This window comes from Harpegnathos saltator, unplaced genomic scaffold (assembly GCF_003227715.2).
Source record: "Harpegnathos saltator strain DR-91 unplaced genomic scaffold, Hsal_v8.6 scaffold851, whole genome shotgun sequence".
Lineage (NCBI taxonomy): Eukaryota > Metazoa > Arthropoda > Insecta > Hymenoptera > Formicidae > Harpegnathos > Harpegnathos saltator.
Genome location: NW_020230706.1, coordinates 107,624 through 131,988, shown reverse-complemented (window position 1 = coordinate 131,988; position 24,365 = coordinate 107,624). Strand labels below are relative to the sequence as shown.

Genomic DNA, 24,365 nt, shown 5'->3' with positions numbered 1-24,365 from the left:
GAATTAATTCCTAATAAATACATGGCTATCACATGAGTAGAGTTATTCAGTCAGTTGATCCAGCAATTAATACCGGCGCGCGACGAGACGTAGGAGGAATGAAATAAGATCAACGCATAGCCGAATAATAGTACCTTGTATATTCTACATATTTTTATTTTTATAACAGTAACAGAACTATATGAGAACTATGTGAGAAAAGAATGTATTGAATATTGTGGACGCGAACACGTTACTTGCAAACTTGTAGCATGACGTCTAGTTCATTATGCCACCGCCGCTGCTTGACAAACATTTTAATGCAGCAGCACTAATGGAGCATATTAAACTTCAAGCCGCGATTTCTCAAAAACACTTGGGAGGCGTATCGTCTCTAGTGATATTTAATATTTATATATGTACTTATATGAGAGTTGTATGATAAGTATCCGTGTTTCACGACAGATACTGCCACTGATGCAAATCTGTATACTATCATGTAACGCCATCTTTCAAACGATGCTTGTCAATTTCAAACAGATTTATTGAATAATTTTATTTTGATAACTGTTAAAAGTGGGTAAAAGTTCGTGTTTATTTGCAACCATGGAAAAAGAGCAATATCGGTCAATGATTCGATTCCTTTTTTTTGGAAAGACATGTGAGGAAATCAAAGTGAAGTTGCATGCTGTTTATAAGGACTATGCATCTTCGATTACTATCAGATATTAGTTTAATGAATTCAAGTGTGGCCGAACATCTGTTTTTGATGAAGAGCGCCCAGGCCGTCCGATTGAGGTGACTATGGAGAATATAATCAACAAAATCCATGATATCGTTAGCAAACCGCCGGGTGAATATCATAGAAATCGCTGACATTTTAAACATCTCAATGGAACGCGTATTCTACACGAAAAATATCCTACACAAAAAATTGGGCATGAGAAAGCTATCGGCGAGATGGGTGCCGCGTTTGCTTATAGTAGAGCAAAAACGGAATCGCGTGACAACTTCGGGGCACTGTTTGAACATGTTTAAGCGCAATCCGAAAGATTTTTTGCAGCGTTTCGTGACTGTTGATGAAATATGAATCACTACACGCCAGAAATGAAAGAACAGTCAAAACTGTCCAAGTGGACTTCACCCGGCGAATCTTCTCTAAAAAAGACGAAACGGTTCCATCGGCTGGAAAGGTCATGACCACCGTTTTTGGGACTCGCAAGGCATCATCTTCACCAACTATTTGGAGGAGGGAAGAACAATCACGGAGCAGTACTATGCTGATTTATTGGGCCGATTAGATGCTAAATTGATGAAAAAATGGTCCCATTTGGAGAAGAAAAAATATTCTTTCACCATGACAACGCGCACCAGATCACTCGTCCACAATCGCCACAGCAAAACTGGTCGAATTACGCTACGAATTGCTGCTTCATCCACCCTATTCTCCAGGTTTGGCCCGATGCGATTTCTTTTTGTTTACAAACATGAAAAAATGGCTTGGCGGAAAGTAGTTGATGTCAAACGAGGAAGTCATGGCCGAAACAGAGGCCTATTTTGTGGAGTTCGACAAATATTTTTTGGATGGCTTAAAAGATTTGGAATGTCGCTGGACTAACATGTAAACCTACCCAAGTGTGACTTTTCGATTTTAACGAGCTTTTAATATGCTGTTTTCTAACTCAAAAAAGGAACACATATTTTTTTATTCGGGCCCATACGCCCTTTTAAAGAATAAAACACCCCTTTGAAAAAACTGGGTTTTCTCTTTCAGGCCGAATATCGATGAAACTATAAAAGATAGAAAAACATTTTTTAAACGAAAGTTGAATGGTTTCAACAGTACTATAAAACAATAAGAAAAAATTTTATTTTATTTTTTAATTTTCTTCAAGATACCACCACCACTCATGACCTTATCAAAATTTTGAAGCTTTTTTCTCTCACCAAATGAAAGGTTATTTTATTACGAATTCAGGCATGTATAATAAAGTTACGTTTCGAAAAATCATTTTTGATAATTAATTAAATGGCTCCGTACATACGCTATCTCTCTCCGCTTCATTCTTCCTACAACACGTTCTGTACGCATCTTCCCGTAAACATGAGATGACAAATATGCTTGGAAGACATTCTTCATATATATAATCATGGAAGTTTTTATTGCGCACAGATAAACATGTAAACACAGTGTATGGATATACAGAGTTTATCAAAAGTGTGGAAACCGCAAACTGCTTTTATAACACTATCAGAAAACGGTGAAACACATGTACCGGTTTTTTGTATTTTTGTATTTTTATTCTTTTTCGTAGGTTTTCTGAAATGCTTTTTTCTTTCACATACTTTTTTAATCATGTTCAGTTCTTAATTTTTGAAAGTACGTACAGTAATGAGGACGTCCAGAGTTTTGTGGATCTAAAAATGCTATATGCACTTTGATTTTGTGCACCAAGCACATCAAAAAATTGCAATGTCATGACAGAAGTCACAAATGAGATTACAATTTTTTAAGCAAAAATTCACAGGTGTCTCGCATTTAGGTGGTTTCTCTTCAATGTAACCATTGTTGTACCATGCGTACTTAAAAAGATTTATGAACCTGGGAGATGAAAACTGATTATGAAAGAAATTGAATTTTCAGATGTTATTATTATAATTATGATATTATGATTATGAATTAGAGATTATTATTTTTAGATAATATTATTTCTTAAATGCAAATTTATATTATAATTATGTAGTATAATTGTCTGAAAAATGTTTCAAGATATTCTTCCATGGCTTAAATGTATAAACATCCAATGTTTATACATTTAAACCAATGAATGTTTATACATTTAGGCCGTGGAAGAATTTTTTGAAACATATTTCAGACATAATTATACTACATGATTATGATATAAATTTGCATTTAAGAAATAATATACTGAAAATTCAATCTCTAATTCATAATCAGTTTTCATCTCCCAGGTTCGTAAACCTTTTTAGATACGCATAGTACAACAGTGGTTACATTGACGAGAAACCACCTAAATGCGAAACACCTGTGAATTTTTGCTTAAAAAATTATGATCTTATTTGTGACTTCTATCATGATATTGCAATTTTTAGATGTGTTTGGTGCACAAAATCAAAGTGTATACAGCAGTTTTTTGACCCACAAAATTCTGGACGTCCTCATTACTGTACATACTTTCAAAAGTTACGAACTGAACATGATTAAAAAAATATGTGAAAAAGAAAAACATTTCAGAAAACCTACAAAAAAGAATAAAAATACAAAAATCAACATAAAAATAAAATCAAAAAATAAATATTAATAATGGATATAAAATAAAGAATAAATATAAATATAGTATAATTATATATAATAATATTAATAATCATAATAACATATATAATAATTAGTATAAATAATAATTATGTATAAAAGCCTACAAAAAAATAATATAAAAAACAACAAAAAAATCGGTACACGTGTTTTACCGTTTTCTGATATTGTTATAAAAATAGTTCATGGTTTCCATAATTTGATAAACTCTGTATATCTATATCACTATGTTTATATGTTTATCTGCGCGCAATAAAAACTTCCATGATTATACCAAATTTTCCAAAAGTAACGAAACCCCCATCCTCCTATTTCAGAATCTATGCATTATAGGGAACAATGATCCGAACAAAAGTTTTAGGGTTTATAAAGTTCTTTTTTTTGTGACTTCAAATTTGACTTTGACGTCGACCTCAAAGGTCATTTGAAGGTCAAATTTGCGTTTTTTAAATGGGATCCTCTATTTTTTATTATACTGTTTTTTTCTACCAATTAATTTGAACAACTGTTGTCTAAATTTTTTTATTTAAATATTTTATTAAACATTTTTTTATTTACCTAATATTTTCCGAGATATTTGAGGAAAACTTGATAGCTTTTTCAATATTTAACTTACGATATTTCGCTAACTATTTATCGGAAGAAAAAATGACACTAGATTTTTTTACTCTATTTAGTCTTAAGAATATATTGTTACAATAGTGCCCTGATTTTTGTTAATTTGATGATTTTGAAATTTCCAAAAGTCAGTAAGTTAACAAAACTCAGGCCGTTATTGTAACAATATATTCTTGAGACTAAATAAAGCAAGAAAGTCTAGTACCACTTTTTTTTCCGACAAATAGTTAGCGAGATATCGTAAGTTACATATTAAAAAAGTTATCGTTTTCCTCAAATATCTCAAAAAATATTAGGCAAATAGAAAATGTTTTACAAGGGTTATATAAACCCATGGGGAAACGGATTTCGCTGTACTTGCGCAGGTAAGTAGTACTCATGGAACAATGAAAAACGCTAAATGGATAGAGTGCGCTTCTCAAGCGTTTTCGAGAAAAAATGCTTCAAAGTTTTGCGCGGTACATAAGTGCCGCTACAGTAGCGAGGTGACCAAGCAGCAGCGGTGGCGGAGCATACTAGGCGAAGCGCTACGGAGCTGCAGGTCGCCTGTTCGTGCCTGATTTCCAATTTTTTTTTACTTTTTTTTGCAGTAATAAAGTATTGCAGTTAAATATGTAATAATGCGCACTAAATAGGTGGCTTCGTTGGACATTTTGCTTGCAGTATGTTAATATAAAAAAATATATTTTTGCATGCATATAGGCGGCGCAATTAATTTATACGATATGTACGTAATGTTCTAATGTTTCTTTATTTTAAAAGTAAAAAATACATACAAACTTTAAAGAAATCAGTCAATGCAACTAGTTCACGTGTACATTTTAATGTTTTATACCTGCGCCGGCCGCAACCCTTGGATAAAATTTGCCATAGGATCAAAGAAACTCTTTGTTCGCTTCGGCTATCCACATGCTTACAATAAGGGAACCGGCTTTCAAGGGTCGGCCGGCGCAGGTATAAAACGTTAAAATGTACACATGAACTAGTTGCATTGACTGATTTCTTTAAAGTTTGTATGTATTTTTTTACTTTTAAAATAAAGAAACATTAGGACATTACGTACATATCGTATAAATTAATTGCGCCGCCTATATGCATGCAAAAATATACTTTTTTTATATTAACATACTGCAAGCAAAATGTCCGACGAAGCCACCTATTTCGTGCGCATTATTACATATTTAACTGCAATACTTTATTACTGTAAAAAAAAGTAAAAAAAAATTGGAAATCAGGCACGAACAGGCAACTTGCAGCTCCGTAGCGCTTCGCCTAGTATGCTCCGCCACCGTCGCTGTTTGGTCACCCCGCTACTGTAGCGGCACTTATGTACCGCGCAAAACTTTGAAGCGTTTTTTCTCGAAAACGCTTGAGAAGCGCACTCTATCCATTTAGCGTTTTTCATTGTTCCATTGTCCATTGTTTCATTGAGTACTACTTTCCTGCGCAAGTACGGCGAAATCCGTTTCCCCATGGGTTTATATAGCCCTTGTTAGACAAAAGTTGTTCAAATTAATTGGTAAAAAAAACAGTGTAATAAAAACAGGGATTCCCATTTAAAAAACGCAAGTTGACCTTGAAATGACCTTCAAGGTCGAGATCAAATTTGAGGTCACAAAAAAACAGAACTTTATGAATCCTAAAACTTTTGTTCGGATCATTTTTCCCTATTATGCATATATTCTGAGATAGGTGGGGGGGGGTCTATTACTTTTGGAAAACTTGGTATATATGAAGAATATCTTCCAAACATATTTGTTATCTCATGTTTACGAGAAGATGCGCACAGAACGTGTTGCGAGCACAGATAGCATATGTACGGAGGCCTTTAATTAATTCTCAAAAATGATTTTTCGAAATGTTACTTTATTATACATGTCTGAATTCGTAATAAAATAAGCTTTCATTTGGTGAGAGAAAAAAGCTTCAAAATTTTGATAAGGTCATGAGTGGTGGTGGTATCTTGAAGAAAATTAAAAAATAAAATAAAATTTTTTCTTATTGTTTTATAGTACTGTTGAAACCATTCAACTTTCGTTTAAAAAATGTTTTTCTATCTTTTATAGTTTCATCGATATTCGGCCTGAAAGAGAAAACCCAGTTTTTTCAAAGGGGTATTTTATTCTTTAAAAGGGTGTATGGGCCCGAATAAAAAAATACATGTTCTTATTTAGTTGGAAAACAACGTATTAGAAATTCATTAAAATTAGAGAATCACACTTGAATAGGTTTACTTGTACGAGAGTAATTCGGAAAGTTCTCGGCCTGACAAAGAAAACATGATTTTTGACAAAATGTTTTTTTATTTTTTTATATAGTCCCCTTTCAACTCCATACACTTAGATCACCGATGTTCTAACTTTTTTATACCTTCAGTATAATACGATTTCTCTAACCCTTCAAAATAAGCGTTTGTCTCAACGATGACCTCCGTATTTGAAGTAAATTTCTTTCCAGCGAGCTATTTCTTCATGTTCGGAAACAAGTAAAAGTCACTGGGGGCTAAATCTGGTGAGTACGGTGCATGTTGCAGCAATTCGAAGCGCAATTCATGGAGCTTTCCAACTGCAATCGAAGATGTGTGAGCGTTGTCATGATAGAAAAGCACTTTTTTCTTTGCCAAATGAGGACGTTTGGATTTAATAATATCGTTCAGTTGCTCCAGCAATGCTGCATAATACTCTCCGTTGATGGTTTTGCCTTTTTGTAAATAGTCTATAAACACCACACCCTTCGAATCCCAAAAAACTATCGCCATCACCTTTCCGGCCGATGAAACTGTTATTGCCTTCTTTGGAGCACTTCCACCCGTTTCCACCCATTGTTTGGACTGTTGTTTCGTCTCTGGCGTGTAGTGATGAATCCATGTTTCATCAATAGTGATGAATCATCGCAGAAATTCGGTCGAATTGCATTTAAACATGTCCAAGCACTCCTGAGAAATATTCATGCGAATGCATTTTTGATCGACCGTTAGCAAACACGGCACCCATCGTGCTGAAAGCTTTCTCATGTGCAAATGTTCGTGTAAGATGTTAACACGATCTATTGAGATCTTTGCAATGTCAGCAAGCTCACGCACTTTCATTCGTCGATCATTTAACACGGCATTGTGGATTTTTGCGATGATTTCCTCAATCGTAGCGATTTTTTGACGACCTACGTTCAATGTCATAAATGGACGAACGACCATGTTTGAATTCAGCAGCCCATTTCTTCATTGTTGAAAACGATAGTGAAGTCTCCCAAAGTGGAAGCCAGCTCGTCTTTTATTTCCGTTGGCGTTAAACCTTTCAAAACGAAGTACTTTATCACTGCGTGATACTCGAATTTATCCATTTTTCGAGAAACACCAAATCTTGCTTGCTTTCCTCGATCACAACAAGCAAACGACTGAAGGCAACTGTCTGTAACGTTACTGTGACGGTAGGCCCTCTGGAGGATCAAACTTGAGAAAATTATAGCCAGTTGATATTCCTGGCGCTATCTCTGTGTCAGGCCGAGAACTTTTCGAACTACTCTCGTAAGTGTATTGAGCTGAAAGCAGACTGTTGAGAAATAAATAAAAAAAATTAAATGCGTTTCCTTAAGGGGTTATATACACTTAGCAGAGTAAAAAAGTCGATTTTTTTTACATTTTCTTAAAGCTTCAAGTTTTGAGAATATATTGGGTTGGCAAATAAGTTCGTTCGATTTTTGTTTCAGTGTAAGTTCCATGCGGATTTGCTTTTCTTTTCTCAGCGCTATCGTGCAAACCGAATACACATTTGAAAGGTTATGTTTCACTGTTTATGTTGTGCTGTGTTTGGTTTGGCTAACATCAGTATTGCGTGTGCTGCGTAGCTGTGAACATGGAAATAAATAACGAGCATTATCGTCACATTTTCCCCTATTACTTTAAAAAAAGCAAACGAGCTGCGGATGCTTATAAAACGATGTGCCGTATGTATGGAGATGATGCTTTAACGAAACGCGTATGCCAAAAGTGGTATGCCAATTTCCGTTCTGGAAATTTCGACATCAATGATGCGCCCCGCTCCGGTCGCCCGACCGAGATTAATTCAAGTGACATTAAGGCTATAATCGAAGTAAATCCATCTCAATCGGTACGAGAAATTGCTACGACATTGAATATATCCCACACAAGCATAGAAAAGCATTTGCGCTAGCTGGGATACGTTTCTCGGCTTAATGTTTGGATGCCGCATCAATTAACCGAGGTTAACTTGACCACACATATATCCATCTGCGATTCGCTACGGAAACGCCAAGAAAACAACCCATTTTTTAAACGAATGGTGATGGATGATGAAAAATGGGTCGTCTATGATAATGTAACACGTAAAAGATCCTGGGGGCACAGCAGCGAGCCACCGCAAACAACCTCGAAGGCGCGACTGCATCCGAAGAAAATAATGCTCTCCGTATGGTGGGATTTCAAGGGTGTCATTCATTACGAACTGTTACCGTCAGGTAAAACGATTGATTCGACTGTATATTGTTTGCAATTGACGAAATTGAACCAAGCAATCTGCACAAAACGTCCAGAATTGGCAAATCGCAAAGGTGTCGTTTTCCACCACGACAACGCCAGACCTCATACGTTATTGACCACTCGGAACAAATTGCTTCAGCTTGGATGTTTTGCCTCATCCTCCGTATTCATCGGATGTTGCCCCTTCCGATTATCATTTATTCCGTTCGCTGCAGAACTCTATGAACGGAAAAATCTTCAAGGATGAAGAGGCCGTTAAAAACCACCTGGACTGGTTTTTCGCCGATAAGCCTCAGACGTTTTACGAACGCGGCATAATGAAGTTGGTGGAAAGATGGCTAGAGGTCATCGATAAAAATGGCCAATATATAATTGATTAAAATTTATCTTGTGTATTGTTTGCGAGCGCGATCTTCCCGTTCGATCGACCGCGCCGCGACCGCTAGTATCGCTCAGCGCTGAGCAACGAGATCGATGGAACAACGTGGGAATGAAGCGGAGGCTGTGGGAACGGATGGCCAAAAAAGGATCCAAATGAAGAATCGAAATGCTTTTCCACCGTTTAATTGCACCAAAGATTGCTACACGAATGAACGGGCTCACCGCGGGGGCTGACCGTCGAAATTGAGGCGAACGGAGATCTTGAGGCGCCCGAGCAGGTTCGCACTATACCGCGATCGGAGAACTTCTGGGCCGATGGGATGTCACCGTCGAACCGACGGAGATCTTCCTCGCGAACGACGGAGATCTTGCCGCGGGCGAACAGGCGATCGCAAGCACAGCGACAGTCAGCACGGAGCAATAACTCGAAATTACAGAAAAAACCAAATACAAAAAAAAAACAGATGAATTCCGGCACTCAATGAAAATCAGCGCCACACTTCGCAATACTAGCATAGTTCGCGTGTCCGATATTGTAAGACGAGAACCTGACCCGCAGAATCAGGCATCGAGAATAACCACGCACACAATGTGCTCGGTGGCCAGTCATAAGCGCACAGGCCGAATCCTTTTGCGATCAGCCACTATTCTCGGCGCGATATCAGCGGTAGAACTTTCTAGAAATATCCAACTGTTTCGTGACGAGGAAGAGATAAACATAATTCGAAATATAACAGATCCACCGAGTTGGCTCGCCAGCTATTGTTCGGAGTTTATATTTGGTTGGAATCGATTTCTCTTCACGATTTCAATCAACCTATGTCGTATTCGACAGCGTCGAGAATATTTGATCAAATCACAAGGATTCGGTCGAATTTAAAGAAATTAATCGAACTCCCGAACATGTATCAAAAAATTATGTTTTATTCTATTCTAAAAAATCGAACGAACTTATTTGCTAACCCAATATCCTGAAAATTTCATGTCGCTATCTGCAAAAATGGCGAAGTTACAGAGAGTTGAATAAAATGAATTCGAGCGCTCGAATTCTGGTATCTGACGCGGCCAGTAGAGCATTCACGAACACGGCATTCTTCTGTGTTTCTGGAAGCACTGGTTTCAGGTCTTTATTGTTCGATGTTCCCCTCTGCTTACGTGGAAAAAGAAAAAAAACCGTTAAAATTCAATTCGGAAGTTGTTGAGCTAGCGAGAAGACAAAATTTGTAATGTTTGTAATCAATATTGCTGTATGCAATTTTAATGAAGGTGCTGTTGCATATTTATTAATAACGCATGCATTAGAAATCAATATTAGTCACAATTGTGCCGCATATTGTGAATATCAAAACCTAGCGCGCATTGATGTGGCCGAAGTGCGAGCGTACAAGGCTACGCGCAAAAGAAGAATTGCTCGCCGTCAACAGAAATTTTCGTGTAGCGATGCTGCATGTGATATAGAAGGTACTTTATATAGCCCCGAAATTGCTGACTAGAGGTCAATTACAAAATTCTGCTGTTAACAATAGTTGAACTAAACTTGAAACTTTAAACGTGTTTTTCTCGAAACACGGTTTTCAAAGACGGTGGACACGATATCTCAAAAATCAATCGATTGATCGTTCTCAAATTTTTACACAATACTCTCAGAAACTTTTTTTTGTCGTTGACGATCTCACTTTTCTTTATTGATCTTCATTAAAAAAAGAAATAATATCAGAAAGATGAAAATTTTTCGTAATTTTTGAAATTTCAATTTCAACTCGTCACCATTTCATAACGACAAAATAAAAAATAGACAAACGTCGACGACAAACCATTACTGTTAATTTTAAAACGCCATATGGTTTTTATTTCAGATGGGTCGTTTAGACGGGAAAGTGCACCGCAAAACACACTTTTCTAAACCTCGATATGTGCCGGCGCCCATATTTTCTTTGCTTTGCAATTTTTTAATGACTTATATATATTTTTATATTGTCGAAACATAAGTCTATAATCACACAAAATCTCATGTAATTTCCACTACCTGTTTAACAGAATAAAATGTCAAAGTTTGGCCTGTTTTTCGGCCTTCGAAGTGTATGTAACCCCTTAACATGAATACTCATCATACAGCCCTCGTATATGTACATAGAAGCATGATATAGTTTTGAGTTTTTTTTCAAAAATGATTTACTTAACCCTTTGCTCCGTAGTGTTGCATATATGCAACACCTTTTAAAACTTTGAAGATTCATTTTTCTATTCAAAAGTGTTTCATGAAAATGTATATTTAAGATTTTTTGGAGTCACTGATTATGAATCCGCTGACGGGAGTTTCGAAATTTATAATGGCGAATCCATTATGACGGACTAAAATTTAAAAAATTTTCGATTTCCGTGCAAATTGGTATATAGAAGTTTTTGAGGCCGCTGATAATGAATCCGCTGTCGGAATTTCAAAATTCAAGTTGGCGAATTCAATATAGTGGAACAAAAATTTTTTAAATATTTGATTTTTATGAAAATTGGTATATAGAAATTTTCAAGATCACTGTTATGAATCCGCTGTTAGAATTGGAGCAATTTTATCAACCTATGAAATCCGATAAATAACAGTACCCAATGCCGGAAATTTCAATAAAATCTAAAAATATATATATATATTTTTATTTATGACAATTTTTATTTTTGTTTTATTTTGTACTTTGTTTCAGTTTCTCCGTTTGTTGTTTTTTAGTTTCTGTTATCTTTTGTCTTTTTGCTATTTGTTTTGTTTTTTGTCGTTGTCCTTTTCACTTCTTTCTTTTTATTTTTTTATCTCAATGCTTTCATAATTTTTTGTTTTCTCTCATTTCATTTTTTGGGCTTTTTAATTTTGTTTTGAGCGGCCACGAAGCTTCCTCCTTTTGCATAGACAGCGAATCCGTAATCAGCGATCCTAAAAACCCCTATGTACGAATTTCCATAGAAATCGAAAATCTTTTAAAATTTGGTCCGTCATATTCGATCCGTCATCTTGAATTTCGAAATTTCGACAACGGATTCATAATCAGCTACACCAAAAACCATTATATATAAATTTTAGTGAAGAACTGTTGAACAGAGAAACTTCAAAGGCTTAAACAAGGGTTAAACAAGGGTTAAACAAGATAATGAACGAATATTTTAGTCAAAATATTTTCCTTCGCTTTCTACAACTTTTTCCCATCTTTCTGGCAAAAGATGGATTCCACGACGATAAAAAGATTCTTCGGAGTTTATCCAATTTTCAACAAAATTTCGCATTTCTTCGATGTTATGAAAATGTATATCCTCATGTTGCATTGTCCGGAACAATGATAATCGAAACAGTGATAATTGGATGGAGCAATATCTGGAGAGTACACGGGATGCGGCAAGACTTCCTATTTCAGATCTAAAGCGTTTGATTATTTTTGATCCAATACTCGCTTCAATTTGTATAATTGTTGTCGACAATGATGAGCGATGACAATTTCATTCGGATTCAACAGTCCATAGTACACAACATCTTTTTGATCCCACCAAATACACAGCAACACATTTGAACTGTGAATATTACATCTCGAAGTAGATGTTGCTAGTTGGCTTGGATCAACCCATGATTTTTTCGTTTGGGATTATTGAAATAGATTCATTTTTTATCCTCACAACAATTCGATACATAAAATTCTTCATTTTTTGTCTAGCGACCAATGAAATGCAAATGTTCAACCGGTTCACAATGACATTTTCCGATAATTGATGTGGAACCCATTTTCCTTCTTTGTGAATCTTTCCCATATCACATAAACGTTTAGTAACTATTGTATGATCAACACTTAATGCTCTGCCAAGTTCTGAAGCGAATTGTTCTGGATTTTCGTCCAATAATGCTTGCAAATCTGCATTTTCAAATTTTTTTGGTTGTCCCGAGCGATCTTTGTCGTTAAAATTGAAATTGCCATTTTTTAATCGCTTAAACCAATATTTACATGTCTTAATTGATGGAATAACCTTTTTCTGTTAACCAGAGGGGGAATCCTCATGAGTACCCCGCTCCCTTGGGGGAGGGCGGCAGTTATGTTGGACTCTTACTAGAACCCCCGAGTTACCTTTTATTAGGCTGTTATGGAGCCAGGGAGACAGTAAAGATTTAACGTTGCTTTGTCTCCAACTCTATGATCAGGGGGGCCTAGTGCTCGGCCCTTCTTACATTTGACGTCGCCCCCCCTTGCGGTGCACACGGGGAAGGGCGACATTTCGGTCAGGTATTCTACCCGACGGGGATAACCTCCTGGTTTACAATGATATTTATAAAGAGGGGACATTCGCCCTTTCCCCCGGCTCTCTTCGGATGTTATTGAAGGAGGCGGGGAATGGGACCGGGCTACAACCTGGTACATCATTTTCTTTTACTCTTTATCGGTGGTCACGGCCGAGGGACATAGGCCCAAGAAAGAGGTTGCCAATATGGCCAATATGACTCCCGCCCCTCACATGAGCCCCAACTTTCACCGGGTATCGCTTTTTGAGCGGCCTGTACGATAGTACAGCGGCTATACCGATATATATAGTCTGTAAAGTAAGAGCGTGCATGAGAGTTAATGTGTGCAAGAGGGTTAATGTGTAGAAAAATTTATTTTTAATGATTTTTATGTACATGGATTTGTTGTACTTCATGAGAAGAAAAATGCTATACCATTAATAATGAGTCCAGTCACCACCAGCATTTATAATTGCCTGGCATCTCCGAGACATACTTTCCACTAAGTTGACTGCGTATTCGTTCGGTAAAGACCTCCAAATGAGACGAATTTGTCGTGTCAGCTGCTTCAAAGTGCATACTCTTTTTCCTCGAAGCTTGTGCTTGAGATATGCCCATACATTTTCAATGGGATTTGCATCAGACGACTGCAATGGCCAATCAAGTGTGACGATGCCAGACTGCTCTTTCCACTCGGTGCAAAGCTTGCTCCGGTGTTTTGGGTCGTTGTCTTCCTGTAAGATCCAGTCCTCGTTTTTTTTATGAAACATCGTTCAGCAGTCGGCAATAAACTCTTCTTATAAATTTTAAGCATTAAGGTCGGGTTCCGCTTAAACAAATTCACAATTTTTTTTCCATATTCGGCGTTACTTTGCCTATCGAGCCACGTTCTGGCAAGTCATCGACATTTTGATTTTCTTATATTGCTGAACCCACAGCGACGAACGATTTTGACTTTGCCATGTATTTAGCAGCCACTGCATATGACATTTTTGGTCCTTTGCGGTGGGAACAAAGGAACACAGCCTCGTAGCGCGATACGTATGCAGCACTCATGGCGGTTAACGTGTTTTTCAGGTTGGAGTTCGATGCCAACTGAATCTTTTGTGACAAAGCATTCACGACAAAGATTTCATCTATCGGTTCACAAAAAAACTAGGACGATATTTGAAACCAACTGCCATTTATGCTGTGCACGCTCTTACTTTACAGACTATATCTCGAGCTGAGCTGAAGGCACGGTGATCTAGGTTGATCATTATATCGGAAAAAAAATAAAAAAACAGTGGTTATCTGTACTGTCATACAGATTAGCAACTGCCTCCCTTATTCTCCTTCTATCGAGAGTGTGCGAGAGAGAACGCACAGTACAAACAGAGGGCATCCTTTTCTACGTGAGTGATCCCACTCCTCAAACACAAATACATATTTTTATTTCTGGCAGAGTGGCCCAGAGCCGCTTTACTAAAATATCCGCCTTTTTATTGGAGTCCTGATTCATCAGGAGATCTGACTCTTTTCCCCCAGATAGACCCGGGCCCAGTCTCTCGGTTTTCTGGAGGATTCGGAGCGATCCGCCCGTTTGTCGGGTCTTTCCAAGCAGGCTTCTGAGTTACCAGCCTGGATCCAGTCCCGTGGCGATCTACAGGACCCGGGGTGATCCGCTCGTTTTCCAGACTAGTCTTCCATCCTCCTTTTCTTCGGTTAAGACTTTTATTATCTCCTCCTTCTCTTGAAGGCATGTGATAGATTCCTCGGTCTTAAATCCTTGATCTTCTTATCTTAAAGGAGCCTATTCAATTCCTTCACCTCCCCCTCTCTCTTATTTAACTTCCAAGTCATCATAAGTGTCAATTATTTTTCTGAGATCTGAGCACGTTCTCTTCATCATATCCTCGACATACACACATGCTTTTTCTGTTTAGTAATTATGCATATTAACGGACACCTCGCCGATAACCTTGAACTTCATATATGTTCAAGGACGTGTCCCTGAGTAACTTGCAAAAAGTCGACGGTCATCAATTATTAAAAAGTTATTAACAAAAGAAGTTTCGGTAATTATCGAAAATATAGGCCTTCTCACTAATTTCGTAAAAACTGTACAATTGTGTATTTTGGTGCGTAGAACGTGCAAAGAAAAATGTCGCTCTCCAACAAATCAAAAGTTATAAAGTGATAAAAAATAACACATATGAAGTTAGGAAATCTATCATGCCGATAATACAAAGACTTATGATCTGTTCTTTTTAGTCGCACTGTTAATCTTTAATGCATCTAAAAAGGACAGACCGAGAAGCATGTGCAATGCGTCAAAGTGTAAGATAGTACATATAAGCACACCCCAAAAAAAATCTTAACCTAACGTAACTTCCCAGATAGCACCGGACATCCAATGGATGTACGTTTCACGTCCAATTTATGTCCGTATGTTCGATTTACGTCCGTGGACATAAATTGGACGTAACAAGGGTGTCCTTATTTGGACATCGGACCTGTAGGACGTCCGATGTACGTCCATCGGACGTTCATGTCCGATGGACGTCCGAAGTTGTGACAAACGTACATCCTATGGACGTATTTTGTAAAAAAAATGGACATATAACGGACGTCCAGTGGACGTCCGTGTGCTATCTGGATTATTGCATCTTTATATATTGTTGGGCGTTGTTGAAAAAATTAAAACCCTTAGAACCCACGCCCAACAATATACAGGGTGTACGAAACGTATCGAAACCCCTTAATATCTCGGAAAATACGTATTTTAGAAAAAAAATGTTTCATACAAAGTTAATAGGGTTTTATAAGACACATTACATGGCAGTATTGTTATGACCTTGTATAGCGTTGTCAAAGTCATGTGAAGGACATCTTAAATTTCTTAAATAGGACTCCCTATTTTTCATTACATATTCTTGTAGCTTATCTCGAGGGCTTTCCAAAACACTGTAATTAAATGTCTCTTCGTTAGGTAATTTTCGAGTTACAAGACTTAAATTTGCAGTACCGCCGGCATTAGTATTACCCAAGGTACAAAATTGATGATACACCTCACATCCACACACACATATACATATACGCATACACAAAAGAGCTGTAAGTCTGACCATGCAACCTCTACGCGATACACCTTGGATAATGCTAATGGGGGCGGTACTGCAACTTCTAAGTCTTATAACTCGAAAAATACCTAACGAAAAGACATTTAATTATAGTGTTTTGGAAAGCCCTCGAGATAAGCTACAAGAATATGTAATGGAAATAGAGGGTTTCGTTTAAGAAATTTAAGATGACCTGCACATGATCTTAAACGCTATTCAAGGTCATAATAATATTGCCATGTAATGCGCTTTATAAAACCCTACTAACTTTGAAATATTTTCTAAAATGCGTATTTCCCGAGATACTAAAGGGTTTCGATATTTCTCGTACGCTCTGATAAGATACAATAACCTACATTAGGTTAGGATTCTTCGAAAGGGGGTGTGGGGGAGAGGCGGAACCCTTCCTCCGCTTATATGTACTATGTTCAATGTTGCTAGATGCAATATATTGCGACGCTACAGCGCATGCGTGAGATGACGCAAAGCTCTACGAAAGTATATGCCAATGATGATAATAAAGCGTATCGCAGGGTCCATGGAGGGGCCCGCGCTATCCGATCAGCTGTCTTCCCGCATAGTTTTCCCGCGTTTCTTACGCGAGTGCTTTATCCCAGATTATGTTGTCCAGTGAAGTAAGTTACGTTACATTAACATTATAATTTCTCATTCGACTATGTAACTGTTACATGATATTTGTATTATTTAACAATGACATTGTTAAATGAAAAATTGTAATGTAGATTGAGAATTATTATCGGACCAATTAAAATAACCACGATTTAGATTATCTAATTTACTCGATTGCAATTCTCAAGATTGCAATTCTCAACTGCATAGTATAATACGGGCGCTATAATATCTTTAAAAAAATACGATGACAAGGGGAACACGCATCGATCGGGAAGCGGTTTGGAACGAAACTTACGGAGTTAATAGTACTTGACTACTAATAACTCATGGTAATAGCATACGACGTAATAACTCTTCATTTTCGAGAAAAAACGGTCTAAAGAAAAGAGCCAACAAAGTGTACGAGTTAGTAAGAAGGGTATTCAACGAAGCGGCGTAGCGCAGCAGCGAAGGTAACGGACTACCGAGCTGACGGCTGAGGTTCGATCCCTGCTGTATGGTTTTTTTTATCCTGTAAGCATAAAATGAAACAGAAAACATTAATAAGTAATAAAACTGCGTTTCTTAAATATATTAGTGTTTGTTAAATATATTATTAATAATTTAAATTGCAAAAGAAACCGTAAATCTTATCTATAAAATATATAGTGTATGAGAAAATTTTTATATAATAATTGCAATGGAAATAGGAGTAAAAATATATATTTTCGCTGGAGGATTTTTCGATAATAATTCATTATTCTCGTAAATAGAATTCGCATATACGAGAGCATTAGTGAATTCACCTTTAAAATCTTCATTTTCAAAAGATCTTTCTTCTAGCGATTCTACATCAACTATTTTGCTTGTTGAAGGATTTTCTGACATTGTTATGATATATGTAATTTAAATATGATCACCGAATTGCTCTGTATCACTAGTAAATGCACACTGCTGCTTGCTCTACTGACGACTGTTCCGATGCTCGAATCATTTCGTCATTCTTAACGATCGTTTAGAATGACACAAAGGAAGTTTCTGGAGGGGGATTGCCAGAAGAGATAAAGACACAACACAACTTCAACATAACACGACTTCTACACAATATAGAGAGTTGTAACAGAAATAAATATTTTATATATACAATATAAGATTACGAAAAATTATTTCATACCAGTTTAACCCATCGGCCGATTTCGAAGAGATCGATAAACATTGATATCTGTAAGTTGATCTAAACATTTGAATCTAGCATCGGGAGAATAGTTTCATTATCGCTAGCCTCATTTGCCGTGCCGCACGCCAGGCGATCATGAATGCCAACCTGGCGGCATCGATTTCTACGATGACTTGCGAATGCCGCCACTGTGGCGGCATCGACCGCAAAGGGTTAATAGCATTCCTATATATTTCATAACAATATTTTTATTCCTATTTCCATTGCAATTATTATATAAAAATTTTCTCATACACTATATATTTTATAGATAAGATTTACGGTCTTTTTGAAATTTAAATCATTAATAATATATTTAACAAACACTAATATATTTAAGAAACGCAGTTTTATTATTTATTAATATTTTCTGTTTCATTTTTATGCTTACAGAATAAAAAAACCATACAGCAGGAATCGAACCTCAGCCGTCAGCTCGGTAGTCCGTTACCTTTGCTGCTGTGCTACGCTGCTTCGTTGAATACCTATCTTACTAACTCGTACACTTTGTTGGCTCTTTTCTTTAGACCGTTTTTTCTCAAAAACGAAGAGGTATTGCGTCGTATGCTATTACCATGAGTTATTAGTAGTCAAGTACTATTAACTCCGTAAATTTCATTCCAAACCGTTTCCCGGTCGATGCGTCTTCCCCTTGTGAGACTTTTATTCAAGCAGCGTGCTCCTACGTCATCTCACGCATGCGCTGTAGCATCGCAATATATTGCATCTAGCAACTCTGACTATGTTCCAAAGTAGCTTTCGGCAAGTTTTTGGTGTTAAATGTAGGGGAGACCGGGAGTCGTTACTACAGTTATCTCGAAATCTGTATGTTGTATGAATTAATAGTCGAATTAGTTATCGCCATTAATATTGTAAACGCTACTCGTACTTATAGTACCCACGTGACCAACGGAGTTTAGTGAGATTATGTGCCATGTTGTGATTTTCATAACAATAAACATATTTTCGGTTTCGGAGGCGAAAAGTGAAATTGTTTGTATGTCGGAAATTTATAATATTTACGCTGCTCAAAAGAATTGTGGCATAGATAATTTATTGCCGAAAATTGGCCAACTTTGACTGGCGATTACTTCGCGAAAAATTATCGTAGACTAATGATCTCTTTTTCAAAATGAAGCTTGAAGTCTCTACTTTAAGAATGTATCTTCATTTTTTGCATGCAATGCACCCCTACCCCTGTAACATCTGAGGGCATGTTTGATATACTGAAAATTGCAAAGTTTGACGGAACGCACGGATGTGGACAATTTTTTTTTGGGGACGTCGTTTGGATCGTCATAAAGTTCAAATCTTCCTCTTCAATTTGAAAAAAAAATGGAGTTGCTACAATTTTTTTTCGCAAAATTACAGCCCTTCAGAAATCATACGGAGCCGTGGAGAATATGGAGAGAATTTGTTTGCCGATGCTAAGAATGTCGGCTGCGGCCAAAACACGAGCCAGGAGCTGAAAAATATGCGCGCGTGCTTGCGTGCATATGTCAACAAACACTTTTGCTATTGCTCCACTGTGATTTCCAGTCATTTAATCCGCCGGCCGGTACTTGGCCCGAAAGTCGAAAACAACGATATTTTTGAAGGGCTGTAACTTTGCGAAAAAAATTGTAACAACTCCATTTCTATTTCAAATTGAAGGGGAAGATTTGAACTTTATGACGATGCAAACGACGTCCCCAAAAAAAAATTGTCCACATCCGTGCACTCCGTCAAACTTTGCAATTTTCAGTATACTAAACATGCCCTCAGATGTCAGGGGTTACAGGAGTAGGAATGCATCGCATGCAAAAAATGGAGATATATTCTTAAAATAGAGACTTCAAGCTTCATTTGAAATAAAAATCATTGATCTACAATAATTTTTCGTAAAGTAATCGCTAATCAAAGTTGGCCAATTTTCGACAATAAATTATCTATGCCATAATTATTTTGAGCACTGTATTTTTTCTCCAAATCTCGAGAAATGAAAATCGAATTATCTCTTATCCTATCATATATCATGATCGGAATTATGTATTTTCATTTAAAATGATCGATCCCAGACAGCACAATGTCCGAAACTGGGACATAAGATGTCTTTAAGACATCTTTTAGACATCTTAAAGACGTCTTATGTCTAGACATTTTAAAGACGACTTAAAGACATCTGAAAAACGTCCTGGTTTTGGACATTAGTGCTGTCTGGGATTCTAGTCCGAGAATGGAGTAACGACTCCGCCCTGGGAATATGATGACTCTGCCCCGGCAATTTTGACATTTTAATTTTTGCACCTTTGTCGTTTTTATGCTATACCGGTTAAATAAAGCGACGTAGACAAAAAATACCCATATAAATTTTGTAGCCAAGAGTTCACTCTTTACAACGGTACACCATATTTCACTAGAATTATAAATTTTGTTGTTAAAAATCGACAACGAAAAAAAGTGACGACTTCACCCCGGTCTCCCCTACTGTGTTGAAAAATTATGCTCGATTAATGAAACTTCTTTTGTTAATAACTTTAATAAACGATGGCCGCCGCCTAAAACTTTTTCCCAGTTACTTAGAGACATGTCCTTGATAATATATATGAAGTTCAAGATCATCGGCGAAGTATTCGTTAATATATTAGGTTGTTCGGAAAGTTCGTTTCAAATTTCGCGCGCTCCACATTTCTATGTAATCAGTAAGAACGAGGGCGCTCTAAACGATTTTATGTTTGTCAACAAACATTCCCGAATCTATGAGCCCGCTAAGGAAACTTCGTAGATCTTCCTAAGTGCAACTATTTCGTCAGAAATCAGTTTGAAAAATGGAGAACCAAAAAGTCCATTTTCGTCATATGATACTATATTGCTTTAAACGTGGCTTCACGGCTTCGCAGACCCTGAATGAGATGTTCTCAGTATATGGAGATGCCTGTGTCACTCACCAGACAGTTCGAAAATGGTATCGAAGATTCGAAGCTGGCGATTTCAACATGGAAGATCAAGCTCGCTCAGCCCGGCCTCAGGAGGTTGATGAAACGCTTCTTATGGATCTCGTGCACGAAAATCCTCGAGTGGCAGTTAGAGAACTCGCCGACACTCTGCACAAGTCTGTTTCCACCGTGCATGACCATCTGAAGAAGCTAGGATTCTCAAGTCGACTGGATGTGTGGGTGCCACACATCCAGTCGACTTGAAATGAATGAACGGCAGTTGCTGGTACGTGTGAACGTCTGCGATATGCTGCTTCAACAGCACCAAAAAGAACCGTTCTTGAAGAGAATCATAACAGGCGATGAAAGTTGGATCCTATACAATTGTTAGCCGCAAGAGGTCTCGTGGGGAACCAGCGACGCGTCTACGCAAACAGTGGCCAAGCCGGGGCTTCACGCAAAAAAGGTTCTTCTGAATATCTGGTGGGATTTTAAGGGCGTGATATATTATGAGCTTCTTCAACCAAACGAAACCATCAACGCGGCGAAGTACAGCCTTCAACTGGACGAACTGAAGACTGCCATCGCACGGAAGCGCCCTGAATTGGCCAACAGGCGTGGAATTGTTTTCCATCATGATAACGCCAGACCTCACGTCGCAATGTCTATCCGTAGGAAGCTGTTAGACTTCGAATGGGACGTTCTTCCTCATCCTCCATATTCTCCCGACCTTGCCTCATCTGACTACTATCTATTTCTTGCTTTAAAAAATTTTCTTCGGGACAAGAAATTCGAGTCTTTGAAAGTCCTCAAAAGTCATCTTGATAAATTCTTCGCCAATAAGAAACCTTTATTTTGGAGCAAAGGCATCATGCAGTTTCCTGAAAGATGGGCCAAGGTCGTTGAACAAAACGGTACATATTTGCTTCAATAAAGTTCCTCTTTGTGTAAAATATTGCGCTCTTAATTTATTTCAAAAATTTGAAACGAACTTTCCGAATAACCTAATATATAATTACGTAATGTTCTGTATTTAGGATATGGAAGATGTGGTATACTATCAGGTGTAATAAAAAGAAATCCATTATTTTTCCAATAGATGGCTTTAGTTATCTATATCTCGCGTTGTATAAGTCCGATCGGGTTCCACTAGATGGCGTTAGAAAGATGAGATTTCGTACTAAAAAAACTTTTCCGACAGTTTTGTGATTAGTTGACTCAGTTTTGTTTGAGCGCGCGTCAAAGATGGACACTAGCAAAGAGAAAATACGCTATATTTTACAGTTTTTCTTCGATAAAGGCGAAAACGCAAGCCAGGCCGCGGAAAATGTGAATAGTGTTTATGGTCCTGATACTGTAACAGCCAATCACGCGCAATTTGGTTTCGTTGATTCCGTTCTGGTAATTTCGATGTCAAAGATGCACCACGCACTGGAAGGCCAATTGTCGAAAATAATATGATATAAGCTTTTAAAACCGAATGAAACAGTTACGAGGGAGCGATACCAGCAACAATTGAATAAATTTGAAAACAATTGAATGATGAATTAATGCGGAAAAAGGCAGCGATAGCCGGTAAAATAATTCTTTTGCATGATAATGCTCGTCTATATGTTGCTTCAATCATTAAACAAACATACTTAGAGGGGAAATCCTTCTGCACCCGATCTCATACTCTCCAGATCTAGCACTATCTGTTTACCATCTATTTCAATTGATGTAACACGCTTTGACAGATACATACTTCAATAATTATGAGGATGTGCAAAAATGGGTACCTGATTGGATTACTTCAAAAGATCGTTTTATCATCGCGGAATCGCTATATTGTTAGAAAGATGGGAAAAAGTCACAGCTAACGACGGAAAATATTTTGATTGATGTAAATTTAACTATTTTTTTTAAATAAAGATAAAAAAGTTGACATGAGACCAAAATTAATTCAACCCTCTAATAGATCACTAACTCTATTGACAAAAGGAGAATAGATTTATTTTATCCATAATGTTTATAAATGTTACAATAGCATACATATAAACATTTACATATTGAATATGTAGGTGATATCTAATTGTTATTTTTTATTTTATTTAGGTTCATGGTTTATACAAGAAGTTTGTAAAATCTTCAGAACTTATGGAAGCCAGCTAACTTTTCTGGAATGTGTGAGAGAAATAATGGCATCTGTACGAAAAAAACAAGGGACAATAGGAGAAAGTCAAGTTGCTCAACTACCAGAAATACGACAAGACCGTTTAGATTCTGATTTTCAATTAAAGAATATAATTAAAAGAATATAACTAAAATTATGTATTGCACTACTAATGTTTATAATTTATACTGTTGCATTATATATATTTTACTAACAAAATATTATGTTATATTGCAAAGACATTTTTATGAACAATTGTAACGGCCCAAGTCCGCTGAGTTAATTTTAGAGAAGAAATAACGCGAATATGCTCGCTAGACCGCTCCGGGTTCGGTGAGATGCAGCGAAACGATAGATTGCAATAGAAAATAATGAAAATCTTTGTAGATCTCATCGCTCTCTATTGCTTTGTCTTTTTCGATGTTTTGCTTGATTAAAGAACTCTTGAACCTTGAACTTTATAGTTCAATATGAACTATTTACCTCATAAAATAATCCTAGTAGTACCTCATAAAATAATCTCGTAATTATAATCACAAATATTCAGCGGCCTTATCGGCGCAGTGCGGCGGGACGTAGGAGTGACGAGGTAAGGGACATGAGCATCGATGCGTTGTCCTTCCTTTCGCTGCGCGCCGGCAACAGTTCCTTGGTCGACTAGGTAGCGCTCTAGCCTGAGCGGCTTGATGCTCCTCCCATAATGTCCCGGCGCCCGCTCATTCATCAGATTTCTGTCATTAAGGGTCTACAGGAGTCAGAGACAAATCCAGCGTTGACTTTGGAGGCCTCGTGCAGCGAGACCGTCAACCAACACAGTGCGCGTGAGCGCAAGAGCAGGAAGGTTAGGTCAGCCAGTTTGACAAGGACGAACAATCGATCGCTGTACTTATCTTACTCACTCGGGCATTTCGCCGGCCGATATACAGTAAAAAAATGCTTTCCAGGCTTTTGGGCGAGAGATCTAAGCGTCGCAGCGACTTATGTGCAATACCATTTTACAAATTGACATATTTTGTCTGCTGACGTTATACAGGGTATCCCAAAAGTAACGGACCACCCTAATAACTTTTCAGTATTGAAGTTTCAAGGAAAATGATTTGAATAAAAGTTGTACGGATTTAATGAGCTACCTTATGATGACCTTGACTTTGACTTTGACCTTTATTTTCAAGATCATTTGAAGGTCAACTTGTGTTTTTCAAATGGAAATCCCTAATTTTGACCTCGGATTTTGAAAGAGCGCAAACTGTTACGTTTAGATATGTATTTTTATGGGGGGGTCGAAATGAACTGTACGGGTTATTTGAAAGTCAAAT

The 24,365-nt window shown here is 37.3% G+C and overlaps 1 protein-coding gene across 3 annotated transcripts in view; it reads left to right on the top strand.

The window, feature by feature from the left end:
* Positions 1-23,505, top strand: part of Dredd (Caspase-8 Dredd) — a 213,166-nt gene extending 189,661 nt beyond the window's left edge. For 2 of the 3 annotated variants that reach the window (XM_025307383.1, XM_025307385.1), the window contains one exon: positions 22,992-23,505. In XM_025307383.1, coding sequence (XP_025163168.1) covers positions 22,992-23,197 — 206 coding nt within the window. In that variant the 3' untranslated portion in view covers positions 23,198-23,505. Of the gene's footprint in view, positions 1-10,663; positions 10,941-22,991 lie in introns of those variants that run through there. The other variant, XM_025307384.1, reaches the window with a different exon arrangement.
* The last annotated feature ends 860 nt before the right edge of the window (positions 23,506-24,365 follow it).